General features: G+C 40.6%; 1 protein-coding gene across 4 annotated transcripts in view; it reads right to left on the bottom strand.

Moving 5' to 3' along the window:
- Positions 1 to 26,921, bottom strand: part of ACSS2 (acyl-CoA synthetase short chain family member 2) — a 50,284-nt gene that overhangs the window by 19,709 nt on the left and 3,654 nt on the right. For all 4 annotated transcript variants that reach the window (XM_070588172.1, XM_070588171.1, XM_008524508.2 and 1 more), the window contains exon 2: positions 21,662 to 21,857. In XM_070588172.1, the coding sequence (XP_070444273.1) occupies positions 21,662 to 21,750 (89 nt within the window). In that variant the 5' untranslated portion in view covers positions 21,751 to 21,857. The remainder of the gene's footprint in view (positions 1 to 21,661; positions 21,858 to 26,921) is intronic.

Genomic DNA, 26,921 nt, shown 5'->3' with positions numbered 1-26,921 from the left:
CTCCACAACATGGTTAGTACCAAGCAAGACCACTGTGTCTCAAAGTGGTCAAACAGTGTTAATTATGCAAAATCCAAGGTCCCGCCCCACAAAGCTACAGCATAGGATTGCGCAGGCTGGGCCATGGAAACCCTGACACGTACTAAATCATTCTCCAGGAATTGGGGTCCTTTGAATTTTCATTTTATAAGCAACCCATGTGATTCATGTTCACTGAAGTTTGAGATGACCTTTAAGGCCCTTCCAACTTTGAGATTCTTTGATTCTGTAAAATTAAGAAATAATGTGTGCTATGATCCATAAAACATGCACAAATGTGAGGCACCCAGATGTAAGTATACCCTCAAGTCACTTTCCCTTTTATCAAGGGAACAGGGAGTGGGAGCAACATAACTTGACCAATTAGCAGCCTAATGTTCCCTCTGGGTATTCTTGGCCTAGTCATGGTGAGGAGGGAGAACAGCTGAAGGAGGAGGTGGGAGGATGCACACCCCAAAGACTGAATCACAAATCACTTAGAACGCCAGAGGAAAACAGAGTTTTTGATGTCCATCACCCTTATTTACAGATAAGAAACAGAATGCACAGATGGGAAGGGATGGCTCGAGGTTACTTAGCACATTAGTAGCAGCATTATTCCAAAGCAGTGCTATCCAGTATGGTAGCCACAAGCCACATATACAGCTGTTGAACACTTGAAATGTGGCAGAGGAATTTTTAATTGTATTTAATTTTAATTATTTTAAATAAGTCACCTGTGGCTAGTACTAGAGTCTAGATGTCTCTAGTTCAGGGCATTCTCCTCCTAAATGACATGGCCTCCAAAAGGGAGATGTTTTTTCCAAAGCCAGAATTAGCATAAGGAAGAAGATCAAAGAGCAGGAGTCCTGAGAACTGTGGGGTTGAAGTCCACCACAGGATGGATTTTAGTGCAGCTGTAATCACCCAAGAGAATTGAAAACATACATCCATACAAAACTCATATACAAATGTTCATAGCAGCATTATTCATAATACCAAAAAGTGAAAACAACCCAAATGCCCATCATTTGAAGAAAGGATAAACAAAATGTGGTATATCCATATAACGGAATATTATTCAGCATAAAAAGGAATGAAGTGCTGATACATGCTATAACATGGATGAACCTTGAGAAGATTATGCTAAGTGAAAGAAGCTAAACACAGAAGGCCACATATTGTATGATTCCATTTATATGAAATGTCCAGAATAGGCAAAGCCATAGAGACAGAAAGTAGATTAGTGGTTGCCTAGGACTGAGGTGGGGAAAAGTTGGAGGAAAATGAGGAGTGACTGCTAATGAATATGGGGTTTCTTTTTGGAGTGGTGAAAGTGTTCTAAAATTGATTTTGATGATGGTTGCCTAACTCTGTGAATATAACAAAAATCATTGAATTGCACACTTTAAATGGGTAAATTGTATGGTATGAACTATAGCTCAAATTTTAAAAAGCTTGTGATTTTGATTGGAATTGCAATAAACATATAGATTAATTTGGGAAAAAAAGACATCTTTACAATCTTCCTTTCCAAAAAGATTGTCTGTTACCACTATTCAGTCATTCATACTGTTCATTCATTCATTTATTCATTCATTCATATTATCACTTCCTATTTGCCTGAAGACTTGACACTTAGTTATTTTATTTTTAGCATTCTAGTCATATGTATACATCTGTTTCCCTCACTGGATTGTTAGTTCCTTAAAGGCAAACAGGATATCTTTTCATCTGTTTCCTCCTCAGTGCCTAGCACAAAGTTTTACACACAGTAGAAACTTAATACAGAATTATGAAATGAATGGATAAAAGAATGAATGAATGAACAAACTTCTCTGCTCTTAGGACCAGCCAGATCCAGGCTGATCAGAGTGAGAAAGCATGGAAGGAAAGAGAGGATTATAGAGGATACAAACAAAGAAGACAGATGCTAGACAGGCAGGGGGAAATGGTAGATACAAGAGGAAAAGAGTGTTTAAAACTTGTAGAATAGATTTGGAGACATATCAAGAAGAGTTTCTTGAGCCAGCCCTGATGGTCTAGTGGTTAAAGTTCAGCGCTCTCACTGCTTTGATGGTCCGGGTTCACCTCCCAGTTGTGGAACCACACCACCCATCTGTCAGTTGCCATGTTGTGGAGGCAGCTCACGTAGAAGAAGTAGAAGGACTTACAACCAGAATATACAACCATGCACTGGGTCTTTGAAGAGAGGAAAAAAAAGAGGAAAACTGGCAACAGATGTTAGCTCAGGGCGAATCTTTCCCTGCAAAAAAAAAGGAGAGTTTCTTGAGCCCCTACCCTGGGCTCTGTCCTGGACTCTATGCCATGGGAGAGACTGGAAGAAGCCCCTGGATCTGAGGCTAAGGCTACGGGACTTGTGCTTTGCAATCTGGACTATTATTGCACCCTGTCCTCCTGTCAGCTATTTTCAGGCCTTGATCCAGGGACCTTGTGCCTGCTCCCTTTGGCCAAGGTGGCTTTGATGCCAGCCAGTTGGATTCTGCACCTCTTCTCTGTGAAGCAGGCAGACTGGGCCAGTACTGAAGGCAATCCCTTTCCCACTACCTTTTTGCCTACTTACAAGAGGGAAATCATACACACTCGTTCCTACCATCATGTGCCACATGCTAGCCTTACCCAAAACAAGTGAATGAGGGCAGCCCTCTCAGATCTTTTATTATCACAGCATTGGCATGCTGCCTAAAACAGGAATATGCCTGGAGCAGAAAAAGAAAGCAGGAAGAAGAGCCAGAGTCACCATTTTACATGTACATCAGGTCTCCCGAGTATAACAGACACATGCAAAAATATTCGTTACAATGGTTCTTTGTTATTTAGGTAGATAGCATAGTTTAAATAATTAATTTTCAAGCTAGGGTACTCTATTCCTGCGGGTACCTGCGCAGGAAAAGTTTTAAGAGAATAAGTGTCCAGATTCTCAACTTCTGTAAGTAATCTTTCCTAACAATTGATCTGTCTGTGTTGGTTCTCCTTTCCCACTTCCTCTTTCACAAATACTCTTCTCTCACTTTGTAAAAAAAAAATGCCATCTCTCTCTCTTATCCCAAATCTTAATATGCCTGTATAATGATAGGGTAAAAAAAACTTCCAGAGTGCCACACAAAGGGACAATTTGAGAAGTATAACTTCAGGGGGAGAGCCCCAAGTAAGCAAATCAGAGAGCTCCTGTAAGAAATCAATATTGAAAGGAGTAACATCTTAATTCATCCAGGTGACAAACTCATGACAAACCATTTGCCTTATTTCTCTTAGAATTGTAATTCAGAAGTTAAATAGTTATCACAGGGTGATAAACTGACGTATTTATTTTAATTGAAAAAGAAGTTAGGCATTTTCTAACAGAGAGTAAATCTCATTCAGCTGATTATGTTTACAGTGAGAACTGGCTGTGCAAATTAGGTTATATGGTAGACATTTTCTATAAATTATATGAGCTAAATTTGCAGTTCCAAGGTTGTGAAAGAGATATATAAAATATATACATGTATACAACATAAAATACATTGGAAATTAGATTCCTGCAATTATTTAATCTTATGATAAAATGTTTAAGTGTGAACTTTAAAATGTGTGGAGAGTTACATAATTTTTCAAAATTCTTGTAGGTATGTGATTTTAAAAGTTAAGACTACTGATCTAAATAATTATTTTTTAAAGGTACCCTGCCATTGCCCACCACATAAGAATCATCTGAGGAGGTTATAAAAATACAAGTCAGAAGTCTTATCCTTTGGAGATTCTGATTCAATAGGCGGGATGGGGTCTAGGAATTGGGATTATTAACAAGATCCTCAGGTAATTATTTGGAGTCACCAGACCTAGATTTATTGTTTACCCCTAATTCAGTGTATGAATTTGCACAAATTTTCCCCTTTCTCTAGCCTCAGTTTCTTTCTCTGTAAAGTATATGATGGGAGGAGGGAGTCAGGAGGAGGAGGAAGGTTGGTGTTAGACTGGATAATCTCTAATGTGTCTTAGACTCCTTGATTCTCATTTCTCCCTTTCAGAGGCAGGAGAATGGGCCCTAAAAGTCAGTTTCAGAGACAAGAGGTTTTACTTACATGGGGGTACAAAAGAACAAACTTAGCTGAGGTAGAGACCAAATAAAAGTAATGAAACCGGACATGCCTGCCTCACATGGTTTTTGTGTAGATCAAATAAGAATCCAGCTAATTCCTTCCACGAGTACAGTACAAAACCGCTTTAGAGGATATTCCCTCACCTGATCCTCACAGCTACTTTAGCTGTAGGTAGAGCAGATATTATTATCTCTATTTTAAAGATACAAGAAATTCAGAGGAAGTGGCTTGCCACATGGTAGGGGGGGCGAGGAGTGGGGTAAGGACAAACCTGAAACTAGGTCCCAGGTTTCTGAATCCAGGCTAGCGTTTGTTCCACTGTACCAATTTGGAGCATACCTAAATGAACATGGAAAAGCTTTTCTCCTAAGAATCTCCAGGAGCACTGTGAGAAGCAGAGGAGGAGATTCCCATATACTTTGAGCTTTAGCCTGTGGTCAAGACCATACCAACCACAATCTCATCAATATCCTCAGAACTTCTTGAAAGTCCCAAAACCTCAGGCAAGGAAGTCGGCATATGTCTACGTTCACAGTACTTGGCAGTGCTCAAGTGTCACAGGAGCACTTGTACATCCCTTTGCTCCTAGAGACACATACCCCCTCCCTAGAAATAAGGAAAACACACCGTCCCCAACGTTTCTTTCCTAAATAAAATTCCAGCTCACAGGTAAAAACCTTGTCCCCAATAGACTGCGAGTCCCATGAGGACAAGGACCAGATTTCTCTTGTTTATTGGTATATCCTAAGCACCTAGTATTATAAATATCTATAAAAATGATTTTTAAAAAACCTACTGCTAGGGCTGGCCCCATGGCAGAGTGGTTAAGTTCACATGCTCTGCTTCGGGGACCCAGGGTTTCCCCAGTTCGACTCCTGGGTATGGACATGACACTGCTCATCAAGCCATGCTGAGGTGGCATCCCACATGCCACAACTAGAAGGACCCACGACTAAAATATACAACTATGTACCAGGGGGCTTTGGGGAGAAAAAAGAAAAATAAAATCTTAAAAAAAAAAACCTACTGCTAGAAGCTAGTGGATTGTTCTTGGAGCATGGCTATCCATAAGCTGGACCCTTACCTAACAGCATATACAAAAATTAACACAAAATGGATCAAGGACCTAAATGTAAGACCTAATACAATAAAGTCCTAGAGGAAAACCTAGGACAAAAGCTTTACAACATTGGATTTGGCAATGATTTCTTTGATATGACACCAAAGACACAGGTAACAAAAGAAAAAACAGACAAATTGGACTTCATGAAAATTAAAAATTTTGTACATCAAAAGATACTATCCACAGAGTAAAAGGGCAACCCACAGAATGAGAAAAAATATGTGCAAATCATATATCTCATAAGGGATTAATATCCAGAATACACAGAGAACTCCTAAAACTCAACAACAAAAAAACAACCAGGGGCCAACCCAGTGACGTAGTGGTTAAGTTCGTGCACTCTGCTTTGGGAGCCTGGGGTTTGCCAGTTTGGATGCCAGGTGTGGACCTACATACCGCTTATCAAGCTATGCTGTGGCAGGTGTCCCACATACAAAATAGGGGAAGATGGGCATAGATGTTAGCTCAGGGCCAACCTTCCTTAAAAAAACCCAACCAACCCAATTCAAAAATGGCCAAAGATTTGGGGCTGGCCTGGTGGCACAGCAGTTAAGTCTGCGTACTCCGATTTGGTGGCCCAGGGCTTGCAGGTTAGGACCCTGGGTGTGAACCTAGCAACACTCATCAAGCCACGCTGTGGCGGCATCCCACATAAAATAGAGGAAGATTAGCACAAATGTTAGCTCAGCAACAATTTTCCTCAAGTGAAAAGAGGAAGATTGGCAACAGATGTTAGCTCAGGGCCAATCTTCCTCACACACACAAAAAATAAGGCCAAAGACCTGAATAGACATTTCTCCAAAGAAGATATATGAATGGCCAATAAGCACATGAAAAGATGCTCAACTTTGCTAATCATTAGGGAAATGCAAATCAAAAATATTCATTAGGATGGTTACTATGAAAAAAACAGAAAACGGGGCTGGCCCCGTGGCCAAGTGGTTAAGTTTGCGTGCTCCGCTGCAGGCGGCCCAGTGTTTCGTTGGTTCAAATTCTGGGCACATACATGGCACTGCTCATCAAACCACACTGAGGTGGCGTCCCACATGCCACAACTAGAAGGACCCACAATGAAGAATATACAACTATGTACCGGGGGGCTTTGGGGAGAAAAAGGAAAACAGTAAAATCTTTAAAAAAAAAACAAACAGGAAACAACAAGTGTTAGTGAGGATGTGGAGAAATTGGAACCCTTGTGTACTGTTGGTGAGAATGTAAAATGGTGCAGTGCTATGGAAAACAGTATGGAGGTTCCTGAAAAAATTAAAAATAAAATTATTGTATGACCCAGCATCCTACTTTGAGGTATATACCCAAAAGAATTGCGAGCAGAGTCTCGAAGAGATATTTGTACATTTGTTCATAGCAGCATTATTCACAATAGCTAAAACATGGAAGTAACCCAAGTGTCCATCGACCGATGAAGGGATAAGCAAAATGTGGTTTAGACAAATAGTGGAATATTATGCAACCTTAAAAAGGAAATTCTGATATGTGCTACAACATGGATGAACCTTGAGGATACTATGCTAAGCAAAATAAGCCAGTCACAAAATGATAAATATTGTATGATTCCATTTATATGAGGTACATGGAGTAGTCAAAATCATAGAGACAGAAAGTGAAGTGATGGTTGCCAGGGGCTAGGGGGAGGGGAGAATGGGGACTTATTGCTTAATAGGTATAGAATTTCAGGGCTGGCCCCATGGCCAAGTGGTTATTCACATGCTCTGCTTTGGTGGCCCAGGGTTTCGTCAGTTTGGATCCTGGGCGCAGATGTAGCACTTCATCAAGCCATGCTGAGGCACTGTCCCACATGGCAGAACTAGAAGGACCTACAACTGGAATGTACAGCTATGTACTGGGGGGTTTGGGGAGACGGAAAATAAAAAATATAAGTAGAGAATTTCAGATTTACAAGATGAGAAGAGTTCTGGAGATAGATGGTGGTGATGGTTACACAACAGTGTGAATGTATTTAAAACCACTGAACTGCACACTTAAAAATGGTTAACATGTAAATTTTATGTTATATGTATTTTAACACAATTTTTAAAAAAGACAAAATCTAACAATAACAACAAAAAACTTACTGCTAGAAGCTAGTGGATTGTCTAGAGAGCATGGCTATCCATACACATAAAATTAGGTTTCTATCAGTTTTGGATGTCACACTTGCATTCTCTGACTTAAAATAGATAAGACCGTCATCCTCAAGTGTAGTTGAAACTAAAGTTCAACAAGAGGCCTGTGTGACTGTTCATTTGGATAGATTTCCATGTATTAAAACATCATGGTCAAAAAGAAACAAACACTTGGGCCAGCCCAGTGGCGTAGCGGTTAAGTTTGAGTGCTCCACTTCATCGGCCCACGACTTGTGGGTTTGGATCCCCAGGCACGGACCTATGCACCGCTCATCAAGCCATGCTGTAGCGGTGTCCCACAATCAAAATAGAGGAAGATTGCCACAGATGTTAGCTCAGGGCCAATCTTTCTCACCCTGAGCTAACATCTGTTGCCAATCTTCCTCAACAAAAAAAAAGAGAAACAAACACCTGTTTCAAAAATGAGCCCCCTGGGGCCAGCCCAGTGGCGCAGCAGTTAAGTGCGTACGTTCCGCTTCAGTGGCCCTGGGTTCACCGGTTCAAATCCCGGGTGCAGACATGGCACCACTTGGCAAGCCATGCTGTGGTAGGCGTCCCACATATACAGTAGAGAAAGATGGGCATGGATGTTAGCTCAGGGCCAGTCTTCCTCAGCAAAAAGAGGAGGATTGGCAGCAGACGTTAGCTCAGGGCTAATCTTCCTAAAGGAAAAAAAAAAAAGGGCACCTAATCAAAAATCATTTTCAGAAATGCAGGTGTTGATATGCTATAGAAATGTTTCCTGCAAAAACAAGTCTGTCATGTGTTCCAGGGTAAAGATCTTCAGGGTCTTATTTATTTTATTTAAATAAAATAATGACTCTCCCAGCTAGTAAAACCATAAGGCTTTTAATAAATGGACCAGACCTTAGAACCTTAGATGAGGGCTGTTCTCAAAGCCTTATGTCCCAAAAGCCATAACAGATGTCTGAGGCCCTTCTAGGTCTAAAGTTCTATAATATTCTTTTGTCCTTTCTGTTTTGAACTTCCAAGCTCCCTAATGCATCAAGGTCATACAGTATGACCCTGTGTCCCGGATTCCTCCAGAATCTGGCCCTACCTTAACTGATCCACCTCAGCTATGCTGTTCCTCTAGGGCAACTTTTTTTTTTTCTTTTTCTTTTTTATTGAGGTCACATTGGTTTATGACATTATATAAATTTTCAAGTGTACATCATTAGATTTCAACTTTTGTATAATCTATCTTGTGTTCACCACTGCAGGTCTAGTTGCCACACATCACCATACACATGTTTTCTAGGGCCACCTTTAGTTCCAGCTGATGCTCTCTCAGCCCCTGAGGCTGGAATGCTGTAATGACAGGGAAATGAATGGACAGGGAAAGAGCTCTGGATTGGAAGTCAGAAAGACTGGATTTCAGGTCAAGCTTTGCTATTTCTCACATGAGACCTTTTACAAATTATTTCATTTCTCTGGGCCTCAGCTGTAAGTGAGGAGAATATTTCATTAAATGTGCTTTCTAGGTCTGGATTTTATTATTCATCCTAGCTGAGAGCAAGAGTGTTGGAAAGTGAGAATTAGGAAAACCTTCACAAAGAAGATGGCATTTCAAATGGTTCTTAAAGAATAAGCAGGATTTTGGGGCCGGCCCAGTGGCGCAGTGTTCGCACGTTCCGCTTCTCAGTGACCCAGGGTTTACCAGTTTGGATCCCAGGTGTGGACATGGCACCCCTTGGCAAAAGCCATGCTGTGGTAGGCGTCCCACGTATAAAATAGAGGAAGATGGGCATGGATGCTAACTCAGGGCCAGTCTTCCTCAGCAAAAAGAGGAAGACTGGCAGTAGTTAGCTCAGGACTAATCTCCTTCAAAAAAAAAAAAAAAGCAGCAGCAGGATTTAGACTGGCCCAGATAAGGAACACAGACCAGTTCAGGGAGAGGGGAACAATGTTAGCTTAGATGCAGAAGCTGAAAAGCACAGGCCAGTCTATAGGCCAATGCCAATCCTAAATAATTTTTCATATATCTGTGGCGTTTTTTCATAAAGCCAAATTTATTTTATATAAAGGACTATATTTTATGCTATTATGTCCTGCCTATTCTTTTTTTTATTTTTTATTTTTTGAGAAAGATTAGCCCTGAGCTAACATCCACCACCAATCCTTGTTCTTTTTGCTGAGGAAGATTGGCCCTGAGCTAACATCTGTGCCCATCTTCCTCTACTTTATATGTGGGATGCCTGCCACAGCATGGCTTGATAAGCAGTGCATAGGTCCGCACCAGGATCCGAATCAGGGAACCTGGGCCGCAGAAGCAGAATACATGATTTTAACCTTTGCGCCACCAGGAGGGCCCCTGTCCTGCCTGTTCTTGTGCAGTTAAATTATCTTTATTTTTAATTCAGTGATAGTGACAGAAGTTGATATTTGCAGTTGCAAAAATATCCTTACTTCATGAAATTTTAAATTGGCAACTCTTTGGGATTCCATGCTGAAATATTCATGCAATTTTTAAAAATCTCCATCATTGATATAAAACGAAATAGCAACCAATTCAGTTTAGACCTTAGCTGCATTTTGTTGGCTGTAAGATTAAAAAGATAGAATGTCAGGCCATAAAAGTCAAGTAAAGACTAAGGAACTATTCTAGACTGAAGGAGACTAAAAAGACATGACAACTACATGTCATGTGTGATTCTGAACTGGATCATTCTGTTATAAAGGACATTATTGGGACAATTGGCAAAACCAGTGGAGTCTGAGGATTCAATGGTAGTGATGTATTAATATTGATTTCCTGATTTTGATAGTTGTATTATAGTTATATAGGAGAAAGTCTTTGTTGGAAATACAGTACACACTGAAGTATTCAGGGGTCTGCAGCCTACTCTCAAATGGTTCAGGAAAAAAAGCTATTTGTATTGTACTTGCAACTTGTCTTTTTTCTTTAAAGCGCTGATCCTGTTTTATTATCTGACTGGAAAATTAGACAATCCACCAGTCCAGGAAGAGATAGGCGGGCTTAGTCCTCCTCTCTTCTTTGCCAGCTCTAGCCCCACCCTAGCCTCTCTTGGTGTTCTTCCTCTTCATGAGGCCTCCCAGTGTGGAGGGCAGAGGGAGGAGTCGATGGATGTGCTTCTGGGAGTCCAGGTGGACAGTGAAGAACTGGATGTTTACCACCTGCTTGCAGACCCTGATACGGCACTGGCAGACCAACACTCGATGTGGTGGGTGGACTTGGACAAGCCAAGCCTAAGGACCTCTCCAAAAAATCCTTGATCTTCAGGCCCAGGATGTAATCCAGCTTCATCTCGCCCTTGCCAAGCACCGGGATGCAGACGAGTCACCGTAGCAGGGTGTTGCCTGCAACAGAAGCTTGCATCAGCAGCTCACAGGGAGCCTTACAGATCTTGGCCAGAGTAAAGTTGACCCTCCAGACCAAACGTTTGTTCCAGAGACCGTATTCGCTGATCAGCTTCATCTCTTGGTCCAGGCGGAATTTCTTGTAGGGTCTCTGTGGGGTCACATAGATTTTACGAAAAACCCAGCTCCTGGCCCAACTGGCATGTTGGCTCTACTCTCCCGTCTGTACCTAAGCGCAGGCCCCGGTAACTGAGAAACAGCTGTACTTGTAACTCTTCCATAAATTTAAGAATGTTTCAAAACTTTAAATTAAAGATTGATAATACAGAGTAGGGAGGACTCATATATAGGGTCCCAAATGCTTAGTTTAAATTTTATTCTGTAGGTAAAGAAAAGCCAGAGATGCTCCCAGACCAAAGGCCCCTCCTCTACCTCAAAACTTTTTACCTACTAAAATCCCACACCATGGAGGAATGGAAATGGAAGATCTTTGCCAAAATGGCCACCTGACAATCAGTGCCTACTCCTTGCCATATCACAAAAGGAAGGGAATAAGAAGCTAGACCTTACTTTCATAAGCTTAAAATCTTTAATTAGAAAGATCTAAACCACCCACCACCTAAGGTCCATCTTGGGAACAGTGATCAAAGAGAAAAGAAAATGCAGGAATAGGAAATTACCAAAGGAATGGAAAAATAAATAACTTGTGTGCTCAATCATGAAACACTTCCTAGAAATTACAGATTTTGAGCCAAGTTTGAAAAAAGAGGCTAAGTGTTCATCAGAGGAAAGAAGGGCATTTTGGAAAGGATAGAAAAGTCATATGTGGCTGCCAGTCTTGAGTCCCTCTACCTAACAAAGCCCTTGGACATGTGTGATATGTATGGGTATTAGCAGCACCTCACAGTAATAAATCTTTTCAGTGAGTTTTCTCATCTTTCATCTTAGCTAATCCTCATAGCAATCTTTTGAGATTGGCAGGACAAGATTGCTATCTCCATTTGAAAGGTTGGGAAACTGAGGCTCAGAAGGGTGTCATCACTTATCTAAGGTCACAAAGCAATGGTTAGGATCTCTGCCTGCAGATCCTCAGGCTAGGCTTTTTGTTTTTTTAAGTATATAACTGAGCAAGAGAGTGATCTTTTCAAAATGTAACTGATATGTCATACCTCTATTTAGAAATACATCATTGGCTCCCTAGCACTTGTCACAACTGCAATTTTATACCTCTGTGTACGATCCTTCGCAAAAGCTTCTCTTTCCAGTTTCTTTTCCAACTCAACTAATGGAAATTCCATTTTCCAGTTGCTCAGACGAAAAAAAAAAATATATATCTATATATATATTTTATTTTGGAAGACTAGCCCTGAGCTAACTGCTGCCAATCCTCCTCTTTTTGCTGAGGAAGACTGGCCCTGAGCTAACATCCGTGCCCATCTTCCTCTACTTTATATGTGGGACACCTAGCACAGCATGGTGTGCCAAGCAGTGCCATGTCCGCACCCAGGATCCGAACTGGCGAACCCCGGGCAGCGAGAAGCAGAACATGCGCAGTTAACCACTGTGCCACTGGGCCGGCCCCCCAAAAAATCTTTGAGATATTTTTGACTCCATTCTCTTATACCCCACATCAAGTTTATCAGCAAATCCTATTGGCTCTGCCTTCAAAATATTCCAAAATCTGACCACTCTTCACGACCTCTACCATTATCCCTCTTATCATATCTTGCCTGAACTATTGTCAGTGACCCCTTACTGGGCCCCTTGCTATTGCCCCATGGTCCCCACCCACTATTCTCCAAGTAGTATACAGACTATATATAGTAGATATTCAGTAAAAAAAATTGTTTAATGAATGGATGAATGAGCACAGGAAAGGATATTATTTCTTTGAGGTTTGCCCTTTAATGTCTTTAGGCTTATAAACTATAATTATAAATTATAGTCAACATTTCTAAAGCCAGCCCTAAACCCTCTAAGTAAACTATTTACTAGACAAGCGACAAATTGTCAAAGAAGCTAAATAGAAGCACAGTGTAAGAATGTAAGCGTTCTTCTGTCCAGAACAAGTTACAACTGCTATGTGACTCTGACCAAGTCACTTCCACTCTCTGAGCCTCAAGTTCCTCATCTGTCAAGTGTTGTTATGAGCCATACCCAGGTTCAAAAAAACAAGGGAACAAATATACAAGTACAGCACAGAGGAGATATAGTTTATTATTAGAATAAACAGAAAAGCCTTAGGTATTATGGGAGATTGTAAGTTGAGTGGTAAAGTGTGGCTGTCAATGGGGCTAATGTACTCTTAGATATGTACAGTCAGAGCAAAGAATGGTAATAGTTCCCTGTCTAAGGCAGACCATATCTAGAATAGTTAATGAGATATTAACCAACTAGAGTATGTCTAGAGGAGACTGACATGGATGATGAAGGATGACGAAACCACAGCATACAAGGACCTGGGAATGTGAACTCAGTATGTCTTCATCCATAACACAAGAACACTGGACTAGATCAGGGGTTTTCAAAATAAGTTTTGTAAATCCCTAGAGATCTCACACACATACCTCATAGGGACCACAGTGACAAAGTGAAGAAGCCAACTGAATGGGGCTCCGGTCCTCCCATCCATGCTTCAACCAGAACAGCGCTGCTCTTACCTGTTTTAGGTATGGGGCTTTGGCATAACAATAAAAATAGCGAACACAGGGGCTGGCCTAGTGGTGCAACAGTTAAGTTCGCACATTCTGCTTCTCGGCGGCCCGGGGTTCGCTGGTTCAGATCCCGGGTGCGGACATGGCACCACTTGGCAAAAGCCATGCTGTGGTAGGCATCCCACGCATCAAGCAGAGGAAGATGGGGATGGATGTTAGCTCAGGGCCAGTCTTCCTCAGCAAAAAGAGGAGGATTGGCAGTAGTTAGCTCAGGGCTAATCTTCCTCAAAAAAAAAAAAAAATAGCGAACACATTGTTTGCAAAGCACTAAGCCCTTTATGCAAATTATTCCATACTCCTCACAACAATCTATGTCATAGGAACTATTATTATTTCCATTTTACAGATGGGAAAACTGAGGTTTAAAGAGGTGAGGCAACTTGCCCAACTAATAAGTGTTAGAGTAGGGACTGAAATCCAAGCAGAGTCCAGAGCCTACTCCTGTTAATTTTATTTGAATAAAAGGATTCTAATACTTTAAAAAAAATTGAAAATTACTGAACTAAATGATCTTAATGGCATCTTCTAGATTTAAATTTCTATAATTCTGCATTCAGCCTAGCAAAGGGATATAATAACTGTCCTCAAATATCTGAAGGGATGTCTTATGGGAAAAAAAAGATCATTCTATGTGGTCCCAGAACATAAAACTAAGACCAAGGGAAGAGGACAGAATGCGGAGAAAGTTCTAGTGAGGCAATATATCTAAGAATGTGGTAACAGAGCTGCCCAACAATGGGACAGGTAGTGAATGAACTCTGTCATCTTGGTAGTGCTCTAGAATCAGAATGATCACTTACGGAGATTGTTGGGGATGGAGATATTGGGACTACAATTTCCGCTTTGTATAGGAAGTGGACCAAATGACTTTAAAGGACTAGAACTGAGAGTCTCAAATTCTCAGATAGAGGTTCAAAGTATCAGAAAGTGGGGATCATTACTAGGGCCCAGTCTCTCCCATCCCAAATCTAGGGAAAGGGGGAAGGCCCATCCTTGGCTCTGTGCCTTCTGTAATTACTGCTATAACTGTGAGGCTTCCTAAGGCAAGAACTCACGCTCCTACCTGACTATTTGCTATCTTCAAAGGTCAGCAGGCTGGTACTGGATTCTTCCCCTTCCCTCAACCTCTCCCAGCTGCCTGTCACTGCAGTTCCTTACAGTTGTGACAACTATTCTGAATGTCACTGCCAGAAGTAACTTTAGCAAGTATCCTGTTCACCAACCACAGTTTACAGGTGGGAAAAAAGAAGGCTCAGAAAAGGGATTATCTAAAGTCATTCTCCTCCTTAAGTATTTACTGAACACATGAGTATAAGAAGTCAGCCCAGACACAAACTCAAGTAGCTGACATGGAGCTCAGGACACTGAATCAGGCTTCAAGACAGTCCCCATTTATTATATACTTATTATTACATATGTTAGTATATATAATAATATATTAATATATAATATTATTATTATTATACATTTATTATTCATATCCCACCTACTTTCAAAAAGTGACTAGTGAGTTGGAGTTACCACTTTAGGCAGGGGTTCTTAAAGGCATCAACGGTCACGAAACTCAGGAAGAAATGAGAGAAGCAGATTAGAGATCCACCTTAGACACGAAATCCTCCAGCCCTGCTTCATAATCTGCCCACCTGATTCAAATGGAGAAAGACTGTTCCCAGCAACAGTTATTTCCCACATATCTCCCATCATACCAGCGACAGTACTGCTCCCAGGCAAGGGAAACAGACTCTTCCTCAGCTCCTTCACCCCAAATCTAAAATCCTCTCTTTCTTTCACTATGTCAACAGAAACCCAGCCTGCCTACTGAGTGCCATAAAATCACTGCAGATTGCAACACAACTTCTAAAACCATTTCCTCTTCAGACACAATCATAGAATCCTGAAATATCAGACCTGGAAGGGACCTTGCAGTGTATCTGTAGTTCATCTCCCACCACTCTCACAAAGGGGAGGCTCAGAGACGGGAAGAGAATGGTCTGAAGCCTGAGAATGGTCTGAGAAGAAGAAGGCCATCTTCTTTCTCAAATGAGTGTTTTTCCATACCAAGCATTTTAATCAGTAAATATACTGTTGTGAAACCAGTGAAGATATAGATGAAGGACAAAAAGTTCCTCCCTTCCCATATCATTGAAATAAACTTCAAGACAGGACCTAGATAATTAACAGAGTTCTTGGTCACAAATGCTAGGACAACACACTTTAGGGCTCATGTCACCTTGACAGTCTTCTCCTTGTCAGAACGTGGGCTTGTCTCACCTTCCCAACCATCCCTACCTTCTCAAATACACACACTCACACATAATCTACAGGGATCTGGAAAGTTCTAAATATCACACTCTGGAATTCATACTCAGAGGCATACGGGGATCCTGAGAGCAGAGCTTCCATCCTAAGATAAGTCACCTGCTTCTCAGAAGCTCCAGTTTCTAAGGAAGAATTGAATGAAAGCCAGAGCCTGTGGAGAGACCAGGTGATTTCAGCTGAGGATGAGGGGTGAGATGGGGCAGAGATAAGGACAGCCATAAGCAATCCAAAGCAAACAGTGGAAGGAATGGACTACACCAAATTTATTGGGCTTTGGAGACTGGGGTCCTCTCCGAGAACCTAGATATTGAGCAGCTGCTATATATCACCAGAATAATAGCCATCAACCACTCTTTCCACCCTTTCCCCATAAACTCGTTAACTAATTCCCCAAACCCCCTACTGTCACCCAGTGTCCCTTCAACTAGCCAGCCCTCACTCCGTGAGCTACCCCTAATATCCCTCACTGCCTTTCTCTCCCTGAATGACGATTCTAGTAACTTTGTCACTGATCATCTTCTCACACATATACACATAAATCCCCATTAATGCCTCTACCTGCCACACTAGGGGGAAGAGTGCATGGGTGAAACCAAAGTTTTGTTTGGAGGACAAATTATAAGCCCTTGAACCAGATGAACATGTGCCTTTGAAAGAGGTAATGTGTTACATAGACTAAGAGGACCCTTGATTCTTTCTCACTTTCTCCCCACCATCTACACATCCAATTACCAATGTTGGCTTCTTTCCTCTAAATTACTCTAAAATTTCATCTTTCCATTCCTTTCCCACCAGCAGTATCCCAGTTCAGGCATCTCTACCCTGAATAACAAACTCCCAGCTCTCTGGCTTCACACTCCCACATCCATATGTATCCAGATTAATCTTCTTAAGCCAAACTGTGAGAACATCATTCCCCTGCATAAAATCCTTTCATATGTCTCTAAAAATAGTCAAGATCTCCCATTCCTGGACCTTAGCCACTGTTGAAGACAACCTTGATTGCTCCTTCTCTCACTTGCCACATCCAATCCAAGTCAGCAAATTCCACGAGCTCTTCACTCAAAATAGTTCCAGATTTTGACCACTTCTAACCACGTTCAAGCTACTACTATGGTCTAAATCACCATCACTGCATACCTGGATTTCTATAATAGCCTCCTAATTTGTCTCCCTGCTTCTACTCTTGCCCTTCTGCAGTCTATCCTCCACACAAAAGACAGATACTAAGTAAAAGTCAAATCATTGTCACTCCTATGCTCAAGATTGTCCAGTGGTTCCCTATTTCACTGTGAATAAAACTCAAAAAAGTCTATATTGACTTTCAAGGTTCTATACGATCTAGTGCCCTGCTGACCTCATTCCCTACTACTCTCTCTTTCTCTAGCGCACACTGTTTCGGCTACACTAACTTCCTAGCTGGTCTTCAAACACATCAGGCAGCAGCACACGCCCACCTCAGGGTCTTTGCATTAGCTCTTCCATGCACCTGGAATATTTCCCCTTCCCAACCCAACTTATCTACATGGCACGCTCCATTTCCTTCATATCTCTGCTCAAATGTCACCTTTATCAGGGAGTTCTTCCCTTATCAATCCCCACTTTTCATTATCATTCTCTTTTCTCTTACAGTGCTCTGTATTTTTCTATAGCACTTATCACTACTTGTCATGTATTTATTAGTTTGTTTGTTTATCATCTGTCTCCTCAAGCTGGAATATAACCTCTATGAGATCAGGGACTTTCTTTGTTCAGAATAGTGCCTGGTACATAATAAGTTCTCATTAAGTATTTATTGAATGAATAAATTGTTCCCCGTATAAACCCTTTACTCCAGACAGACTTGGTCTTCTCACTGTCCCGATATAATAATAATGGTGGCTAATATTTATTGAGTGCTTTCAATGTGCCAGGAATTGGACACACGGATTTGTTATCCTATTCAATCCTCTTCAATTGACAACTCCATGAGATAAAAACTATTTTTAGCCACATTTTACAGTTGAGAAAACTGAAGTTCAAAGACATGAAGTAACTTGTACAAAATCATATAGCTAGTTAGTGGCAGAAACAGGACTCAGATTAGGTTAGTTTGACACCAAAACCTATTCTAATTTTTGTTATACTGCCTCCCTACAATGCTTTCTCCCTTCTATGAACTATTTGCGTAAGTGGCTCTTTGCAGTTTGGCCCATACTTGCTTTCAGGCTGTTTTATACAAGCTTATTTGGTTTTCCCAAATAGAATGTAAATTCCACGAGACCAAAGTCTGGGCCATTTAAACCTGACAACACATTTTATCTGATATTTTTAATGGCTAATATAGCTAATTTCTCTTTTCAACTTCACAGTCAAGTGTTGGACAACTAGAATAATGAAGTAGTATCATGTGGTGAAAAGAGTAGTTGACTAGGAGTGAGGATATCTGGAGATTAGTCTCAGCTCTGTCTCCAAGCAGGTATATGACCCTTAAGCAAATCACTTAGCCTCCCTGGCCCTTAATCTACCCATCTGTAAAGAGAGTTGGCCTGAATGGACTCTAAACAATCACTTCAAGTTCTAAAAATACTATTATTCCATGAACATTTACAGTGTGTCAAGCCAAAAGTAAAAGGTCGAATTCTTCCTTACTATGGTTCTGTTCTGGCTAACTGGAGAACTTTCCTAAGAGCACTATTTACTTTGTGGACTATTTCAGTACATGTAGAAGATACGCCTCAAAACATGGACTGAGCTACAAATGTGGTTTGCTAAGGCCACTACAGCTATCTAAATGACACGGTTTAGGTTGAAAAGAAAGTCATACTGTGGCTCATAAGAAGTATATCAACCAGAGCAAATCACTGAAAAATGTCATTTTTAAAAACACCAATAAAAATTAGAGCAGGAAGAAGGTGGGCTCCAAGACAAAGGACTTTGGGGGAAAAGGAGGACTTCACAGAATAAATGGTATGATGGATAGTTTGTGAAATATTGAATTTATGATAAAGGCAAATAGTGCAAGAAAAATTGCAGGCAATGTTTCAGAGAAAACAAAAATCTATACATAAAAGGAAATGCAATCATAATATATTACTCTTACATAAACACTGATTCTAAATTAACTAAAAAACAGAGCTATAATTATATTGGGAAGACGAGAGAAAGAAGTTGGAGGAGTATACAAGAATTAAATTCTCATCTATCATAATAGGAAGTCAATACTTTCTAAAAAACAAAAAAGATGAAGAAATAGTAGTATAAGCATCTTATTTAAAAACAAATGGAAAAGACAATCTGTTCTGTATGGAATTCTCTTTGCACCTTTGTCAAAAATCAATTGGCAAATGAGCTAAATTCTTCTGAATTGTACACTTTAAAAGTGTTCAGGTGACGAACTTTATGTGTATTTTACCACAATAAAATATCAATTGGCCACATTTGTGAGGATCTATTTATGGATTTTATGTTCAATAAAACATCTGTTCAAAAAAAACAAAGGGAGGGGCTGGACCCGTGGCTGAGTGGTTAAGTTCGCACGCTCCGCTGCAGGCAGCCCAGTGTTTCGTTGGTTCGAATCCTGGGTGCGGACATGGCACTGCTCATCAAACCACGCTGAGGCAGTGTCCCACATGCCAAAACTAGAAGGACCCACAATGAAGAATATACAAGTATGTACCGGGGGGAGAAAAAGGAAAAAAATAAAATCTTTAAAAAAAAAAAAAACAAAGGAAAGTAACCATAAATCTGGCGTATCTGCACTTTACTTTCTTATTTATTTGTAGCTTACTTTTGCTTTACTGTAAACAAAAGAATTGAATAATAATGACCTCTGTGGAACTTGTCTCCCATTCCTCTACCCTTGTATCCATTACACCTAATATAGGGATGAGCACCCAGTATCTTTAAAAATTCTTGTCAGTTGGTTGACCACTGTAAAAATGGAGTGAGTATGGCTTGTTATGAAGTTGCAGAATATTGTACTAGAAGTAAGTTTAGAGATTATCTAATCCAGTGTTTCCCAAATTGGTGTTCCATGGAATACTGCTTTTTATGATGTTAACGACTGCTGCAAAAAGTGTTTGGGGCTCAAATAAATTTTGGAATCCCATGTTAAACAAAATTAATCAGATGTCTTTACCATAGGACTTCTTGGAGACTTTACTACGTTAGCATACATTAGGAATCCCACAAAAGGCAATTTATTATGTACTGTTTCCCAGACTCATTTGTTTCATGAATTAAGAAGCCCCTACTAATATCTCTAGTAACTAGTAGTTCCTAGAGCATCCTTTGGATGACACTGGTCTATTCTACTCCCCTCATTTTACAAATGAAGAAAGAGAGGCTCTCTAAAGCCTGTTCAGGTGTGGACAGTAGGGGAACTAGAAAGAAGGGCCTCTCAGAGTTCTGCAGCAATCTCTAATGATTGAACAACTCTCGCCTGTGTTTTCTCAGTCTTTCATCATGTACCTGAATTATTTTCAAACCAGGGAACAAATCTCCTTTGCAGATCTGTAAAGGTTTTCTGATCCCTAAGGAACCTAGGAGGTGGGCCCAGGTATTCGCTGGAGCTCAAGCATAAAGTCCCAGGGCAGGAGCTAAAGAAAGTTCCAACAGACATATAGACCATGAGTTTCAGTGGCAAAGTGATCTCAAATTGAACAATGGCAATGTTTCACATTTGTATAGTGTTTTCCAATAAATAAATACTTTCACATCATTGTCTCATTTGGTTCTCCTAACAATCTAGGGAGAATTATTATCCCCATTTTATGGAAGAGGAAATTGACTCACAGAGAGTTAAATACCTTGCCTGCAGTTACATAGCAAGTGAATGGCACAGTTGAAATGACAGCCTAAATTTCCTCTCTCTCAGGTTAGGCTTCTTCTTAATATGTCATAATTGGGCAAATTTTGAATGAGCATGAATTTAACTCTTCCATAAAACATCCAAACTGCTCCTATTGGCCCACTTAAAAAGAAATAGGATCAAATTCTCAGAATGCTCATGCATGGTGGCAGAAGCAACACCCAATATCTGAAACTTCAAGGTCCTATTTGGGTTCAGTATATTAATACCTCCTATAGAGCTATGTTGCCAGGAGGAAGGGGTGTTAGAAAATTCCCACTGGGGAGGCAGCACAGCCTAGCATTACAAACAAGGAGTCAGACAGACTTAGGTTTGAATCCTGGCTCTACCTTACTCATTCTGTAACCCTTCTGTGCTTCATTTCTTCACCTGTAAAATGGAGCTAAGGAAACCCATTTTGCAAAGCTGTTGAGAGGCTAGTGTAAGGAATCAGAGGGATAGTATACGTAGTGTCAGGGTTAAGAGTGTAAGCTCTGGAATTATACTACCTGAGTTTGAATCTCAGCTCTGCTTCTTGCCAGCTATACGACTTCAGAAAAGTCACTTAACGTCTTAGAATTTCAGTTATCACAGATGTAAAATGAGGAAAATAAATAGTGCAATCTTAGTTGTTGTGAGCATCAAATGAGATAATATTTGTTAAGCACTTGAGCACAGTGTCTGGTATACAGCTCAGTAAAAGGCAATGATGCTAACAGTGGTGGTGGTAGTGAAAAACCCAATACCCATTTTCCTCCCAAAGCAAGAATAAGAAAGCCAAGCTACTCATTCCTATTCTCTTCCATTTACCCTCTCCCCTCTTTCCTCTCCAACTACAAGCCAAGAACACTAGAGTTGGATGTCAGTTCTCTCACATATTATTTATGTGACATAAAGCCATTTAACCTTCTTGAGGTATTTTTCCTCACTTGAGACATTAAGTTAACAATACTCTGCTTACTCTACTGGGTTGTTGCAAGCATCAAATGAGTTAATGGATTTTAAAGTAGTTTGTGAACTATGAAACACTATTTAAATGTGAAGGGTTTCTTTTTATCTATCACAGACTATAAGATAGATGTTTTTACCAGTAAAAAGCAACTTTATCGCCAAGTTTTTTCTCATGGACAATTCGATCCAGCACATTGTAGCAGATGTTTGTTGTTGCTCCTTTCATCCACTCAATGAAGATTTTCCCTTTAGTCACATCAAAGTTGTACTGGAGGAATGGGCCAGGACATGGGGTCTTCCAATAAAACTCCTTGGCAATGTCTCCCCAAAACTCTGCAACAGAAGGGGAAGCAAAGACATCACTAAGCTTCTCAGAAATATTTATCTTCAGATGGCTTACCAGTCTATGCACAGAACCAACTCACAACTTCTCTGCCCTGTACTCTGGGACCCATCACCTGGGTCTCTCCTCTACCTGTCTAATCTTATCACTCACCACTCTCCCAACTCACCTTCTATTCCCCTGAGCTGAATCTTGATTCAAATTTCTGCCTTCCCTACTCAAAACTACCACTCCATTTTTCACCATCTATTCAAATCATAGCCTATGTCTATCATAAGGCCTAGCACATTGTAAGCAATAAGCAAATTTTTTAATGAATTAATTAGTGAAAGGAAGAAATAATTTACACACAGAGCCTTCCATGACCATTTCTATCTCTTAATTTGTTCATTCACTCTAGTAATTATTTAGGGAGCAGCTCTTTCCCCTACTATTACTTGCCCAAGTGTTACGTGCTCTGTGCCAGATGTTGCTTTAAACTCTTTATATGTATTATCTCATTTAGGCCTTACCACAATCCTAGGAGGTAGGCTTTATGTTTACTCTCATTTTATTGATTTGAAAATCAAGATTCAGAGAGGTTAAATAACTTGCCCAAGGTTACACAGTTACTAACTCAAGATTTGGACTTTCCTGAGAAAGATATTTTTGCTAAAATCTGAGAGATGAATAGGAGTTTTTCTCCACTCCCCTACCAGGAAAGAGAGTACTACGGGATAGGAAGGAACCAAGGGTATATGTTAGCGCTTGAGGCTGAAGCACTGAAAATAAGAGGAAGAATAGCAGGAACTGATGCATAAACTGGGCAGATCATGCAATCCTTCTGGGAATGATAAGGAATTTGGTATTTGTCCTAAGAGCAATGGAAAGTCATTGCAGAATTTCAAGCAGCAGAGGGACATGATCAGATTTACAGTCTTGAAATATGTGCCTGGCTAAAGTGGAGAAAACGTACTCAGCAGATAAACATGCAACTGCCGAGTACTTAGGATATTCTCAGTACTGGATCAGCAGCTAGAGGGGAGAGAGACCCTTAGAACCATAACAATGGAAGGAACTTTCGAGATTATCACCTCCTCATTTTACTGATAAGAAACCAAATTCATAGAGGTAAAGTGACTTGCTCAAGATTACATGATTTAGTTGATACAATCTAGTTGGAGAGATAAGATTAACACATGAAATATTTTTCAATATACAAAACAGAATATAATTGAAAGCTAAATCACATTGCAATCAATTAAAGAAATCCAAATTAAATCAACCCCAAGGTGCCATTATACACCTAGCAAACTAGGTGAAAGATAAAACTAGCAAAGATTAAAAGAAAGATTAAAGCCAATGCCTAAGTGGCCCTGGGAAAACAGATATTTTTATATAATAATGGCATTATAAGAAATCAACACAATCTTAGCGGATAGCAGGACAATGCCTGACAAGAGCCATAAATTTTTTATACCCTTTCATGTGCTAATTCAGCTTTGGGGAACCTATACCAAGAAAATAATCCCAAAGGAAAAAAAAAGATTACTAAAGAGATGTTTATAGCAACACTATTTATAAAAGTGAAATTGGAGGGGCCAGCCCCGTGGCACAGCGGTTAAATTTGCACGTTCCGTTTCGGCGGCCCAGGGTTCACAGGTTCGGATCCCGGGTGTGGACCTGTGCACCACTTGTTGGGCCATGCTGTGGCAGGTGTCCCACATATAAAGTAGAGAAGATGGGCACGGATGTTAGCTCAGGGCCAGTCCTCCTTAGCAAAAAGAGGAGGATTGGTAGCAGATGTTCGCTCAGGGCTAATCTTCCTCAAATAAAAGAAAAAGAAAATTAAAAAATAGTGAAACTGGAAACAACTCAAAAGCCCAACAATAAAAAAACTGATGAAAACTAGTACTAATAATATTGTAATGCTAGTAGTAATACAATAGAATACTAAATACCATTAAAGAGAAAGCAAACACAACTGGCATTTTAGTGAATGCCTTTCATGTCCCAGGGACTGAGCTAATCTCATGTAATCTTTATATGGCCCTATGAAATACACGTTAATTATCCTAATTTTATAGTTGAGAAAACTGAAGCTCAGGAAACTCTCCTAAGGACCACGTGGCTAGAAACCAGAATACAAAATCAGATCTGACTCTAAAGTCCATGTTGTTACAACTACATTAAGTATGTGTGTCTACTCAAAAATATTTTTAAGTGACAATAGTGGGCATAGATTATGTAAAACTATTTATAAACCACATTTATGTCCATCAACAAGGAGTGAAGAAAACCTGAGTTTTATGATCACTTTGTTTTGTTTTTCGGGTTTTTTTTGGGTTTTTTTTGGTGGAGGTGTTGAAATTGAGATGCTTTGTTGGCACACATTCTAAGTACTAAAGAAGTTCAGAAGAGGGAAAGATGAGCATGACTGGGATGATCAGGGAACGCTCTGTGGAATTGGTGGGGTTTGACTAGGTAGAGAGGAGCAGAAGGAAAGGGGCAAAGGCAAGCAGGTGGGAAAGGGACTTCTGCATTTCCAGTATATCAGTGAGAATGACCTGTCTAGAATGAGAGGTGTGGTAGAGAGGAGCAGCAGATAAGGATAGAAAGGTGGGGTGGGGTACTTATCCAGAGACTGGAAAGAAAGGCAGGATTTTTATTTGAAACTGGAGGAAATAGGGAACTACTGCAAGTTTCTGAAGTAACATATGAAAGCAGTGTTTCCAGAATATCAATCTAATAGTGTTTAGGTAAATCTACCAGAGCGATTGAAGATTGATGAGACTAGGGAACCAATTAGAGAGGCTGCTTCCTTGAGTTAAAAGCGTCTGTGAGAATGGAAGAAAACGTAATCTGAGAGAAATTTGCAGAGTATTTGACAGAATTTGATGAAAGGCAGACTGCAGGGTCAGGGAAGAGGAACAGCACAGCTATTAGGAGTATAGGTTCTTCAGTGAAGACTACCTCGGTTCAAATTCCAGCTCCACTGCTAAGTAGCTTTGTGACCTTGTGCAAGTTAACGTCTCTGAGCCTCAGTTTCCTTCTCTGTAAAATGGAGATGATAGCAGTCTGTACATTAAACCAAACAGGATTATTTGTGATTAGTAAGCAGTAAGCAATCTATACATAATAAGATATACAGATAAGATCTATCTACAAATGATCTTAAATCATAGCTAGATCATATTACTATAGATCATATCTTATTATTATAGATCATCTATAAATGATAGATAGATCTTATTAGAGGAAAGAATGATGAAAGAGGTTTACAGTTTGGGAATGGTGCCATTGACAGGGATTAGAAAATTAAGGATGAGGGAGGGTTTGGGAGAGAAAATTGGTAAATCCCAGCCACAGTCATGTTAAATATGATATAACATCAAGGCGTGTGAATAAAATGGTCTACAGATCAATGAAATTTAGGACCAGAGCATAATTGAAATCCTGGGTACAGAGCTAAATATATAGATAGGAGTTATTATTGTGGCAGTAATAGTTCACCCCTGGGAAACAGATGAACTCATGACAGGAGAAAATACAGAGGGAAGAGAGGGAAAAGAGACCTGAGGACTCATACTTGGAAACTGCCTGCAGCAATCAACCATTGTATACTTGATTCAATCCTGTCTTGCATTACTTAGTAATTGCTTCATCCACGTTGTTCTTATTGTTACTAATCACCATATATTAAATGCCTGCTGTGCAACACTATAAGGCACACTTTACTGATTCCGTTAGTCATCATACAAAGCTACGAGGCAAGTATTATTATCCCTATCTCATAAATGAAGAAAAAGAATCTCAGGCAGCTTTTAAAATCTGCCTAAGACTGCACAGTAAATGAGTGGTAGAGCCAGGATCTAAATCTATACCTTTCTGGGTTTGATTAATGGCCTGTGCTTGTCCCACTGGCAAACATCATGCTGCCTTCCAAACTAGGTACAGTTTCGACCCCTTACTCAGTCTGAGGGTAATGGTACGGGTTTTTGCTTTTTTTTTTTTGGTGAGGAAGATTCGCCCTGAGCTAACATCTGTTGCCAATGTTCCTCTATTTTGTACATGGGTCTTTGCCATAGCATGGCCACCAACAAGTGGTATAGGTCCCTGACAAACCAAACCTGGGCACCACTAGGCCACGTGCTGGCCCCCCAAGTGTAGGGAATTTTCCTTGCATATTCTTAAAGACAAGGAACTATCTATCAGAATTTCTGAGTTATTACAATCCCAGATTAAATTAAAAAAAAAACATTTTAGTGACTTGTTCAGTCTTATACTGGGTAATTTCCATTGGGACTTGTGAAATATTAAAAATAGATCTGGGAGCCAGCCCTGAGGCCTATAGGTTAAAGTTTAGGGCTCTGCTTCAACTGCCGGGTTGGGTGCCCAGGTGCAGAAACACACCGTTGCCTGTCAATAGCCATGCTGTGGCAGGGGCTCACACAGCAGAACTAGAAGGACTTACTACCAGAATATATAACTATGTACTGGGACTTTGGGGAGAAAAAAAAGAGAGAGAGGAAGATTGGCAACAACAGATGTTAGCTCAGGGCCAATGTTTCCCAGGCAAAAAAAAAATTGAAACAGTAAGAAAAAAAAGATCTGGGACTCCATTACTAATTGTGGGGACCCCAGGATGGGGACTAGACCGGCTGCTGCCCCTCAACAGTGGAGACGAATTCACTGGCTAAAGGTGTCGGGAGGCAGCGGCTGAGTCGGTGCACAAGGGGGCAGAGAAAGTTCTTCTGGCGGCCCTCCTGCCCTCAGGGCGCCCCCTCGCCCCTGGGAACCCCTGTTTTCACCTTAGGAACTCTCCTTCTCTTCTCATGAAACTTCTACTCTCCCCCACGGAAGCCCCACTTCCTCACGGCAACCACGTGCCATGAAACCCCCAAGTGGTCAGGGAACTCCGCAGCTCCTAGGGACCCTCGTCTCCTCACAGGAGCCTCCTCCTCCGAGAACCCCCATCTCCTCCAGCACCCCTTTTCCATCTCCTCAAAGAACGGCGATTCTTCCCTCGCCGAACCTCCACTTCCTCAAGGACTCAACTCCCCCAGGGAACCCCT

Source organism: Equus przewalskii, chromosome 21 (assembly GCF_037783145.1).
Source record: "Equus przewalskii isolate Varuska chromosome 21, EquPr2, whole genome shotgun sequence".
Classification (NCBI taxonomy): domain Eukaryota; kingdom Metazoa; phylum Chordata; class Mammalia; order Perissodactyla; family Equidae; genus Equus; species Equus przewalskii.
This window is presented reverse-complemented; position numbering and strand designations above follow the sequence as displayed.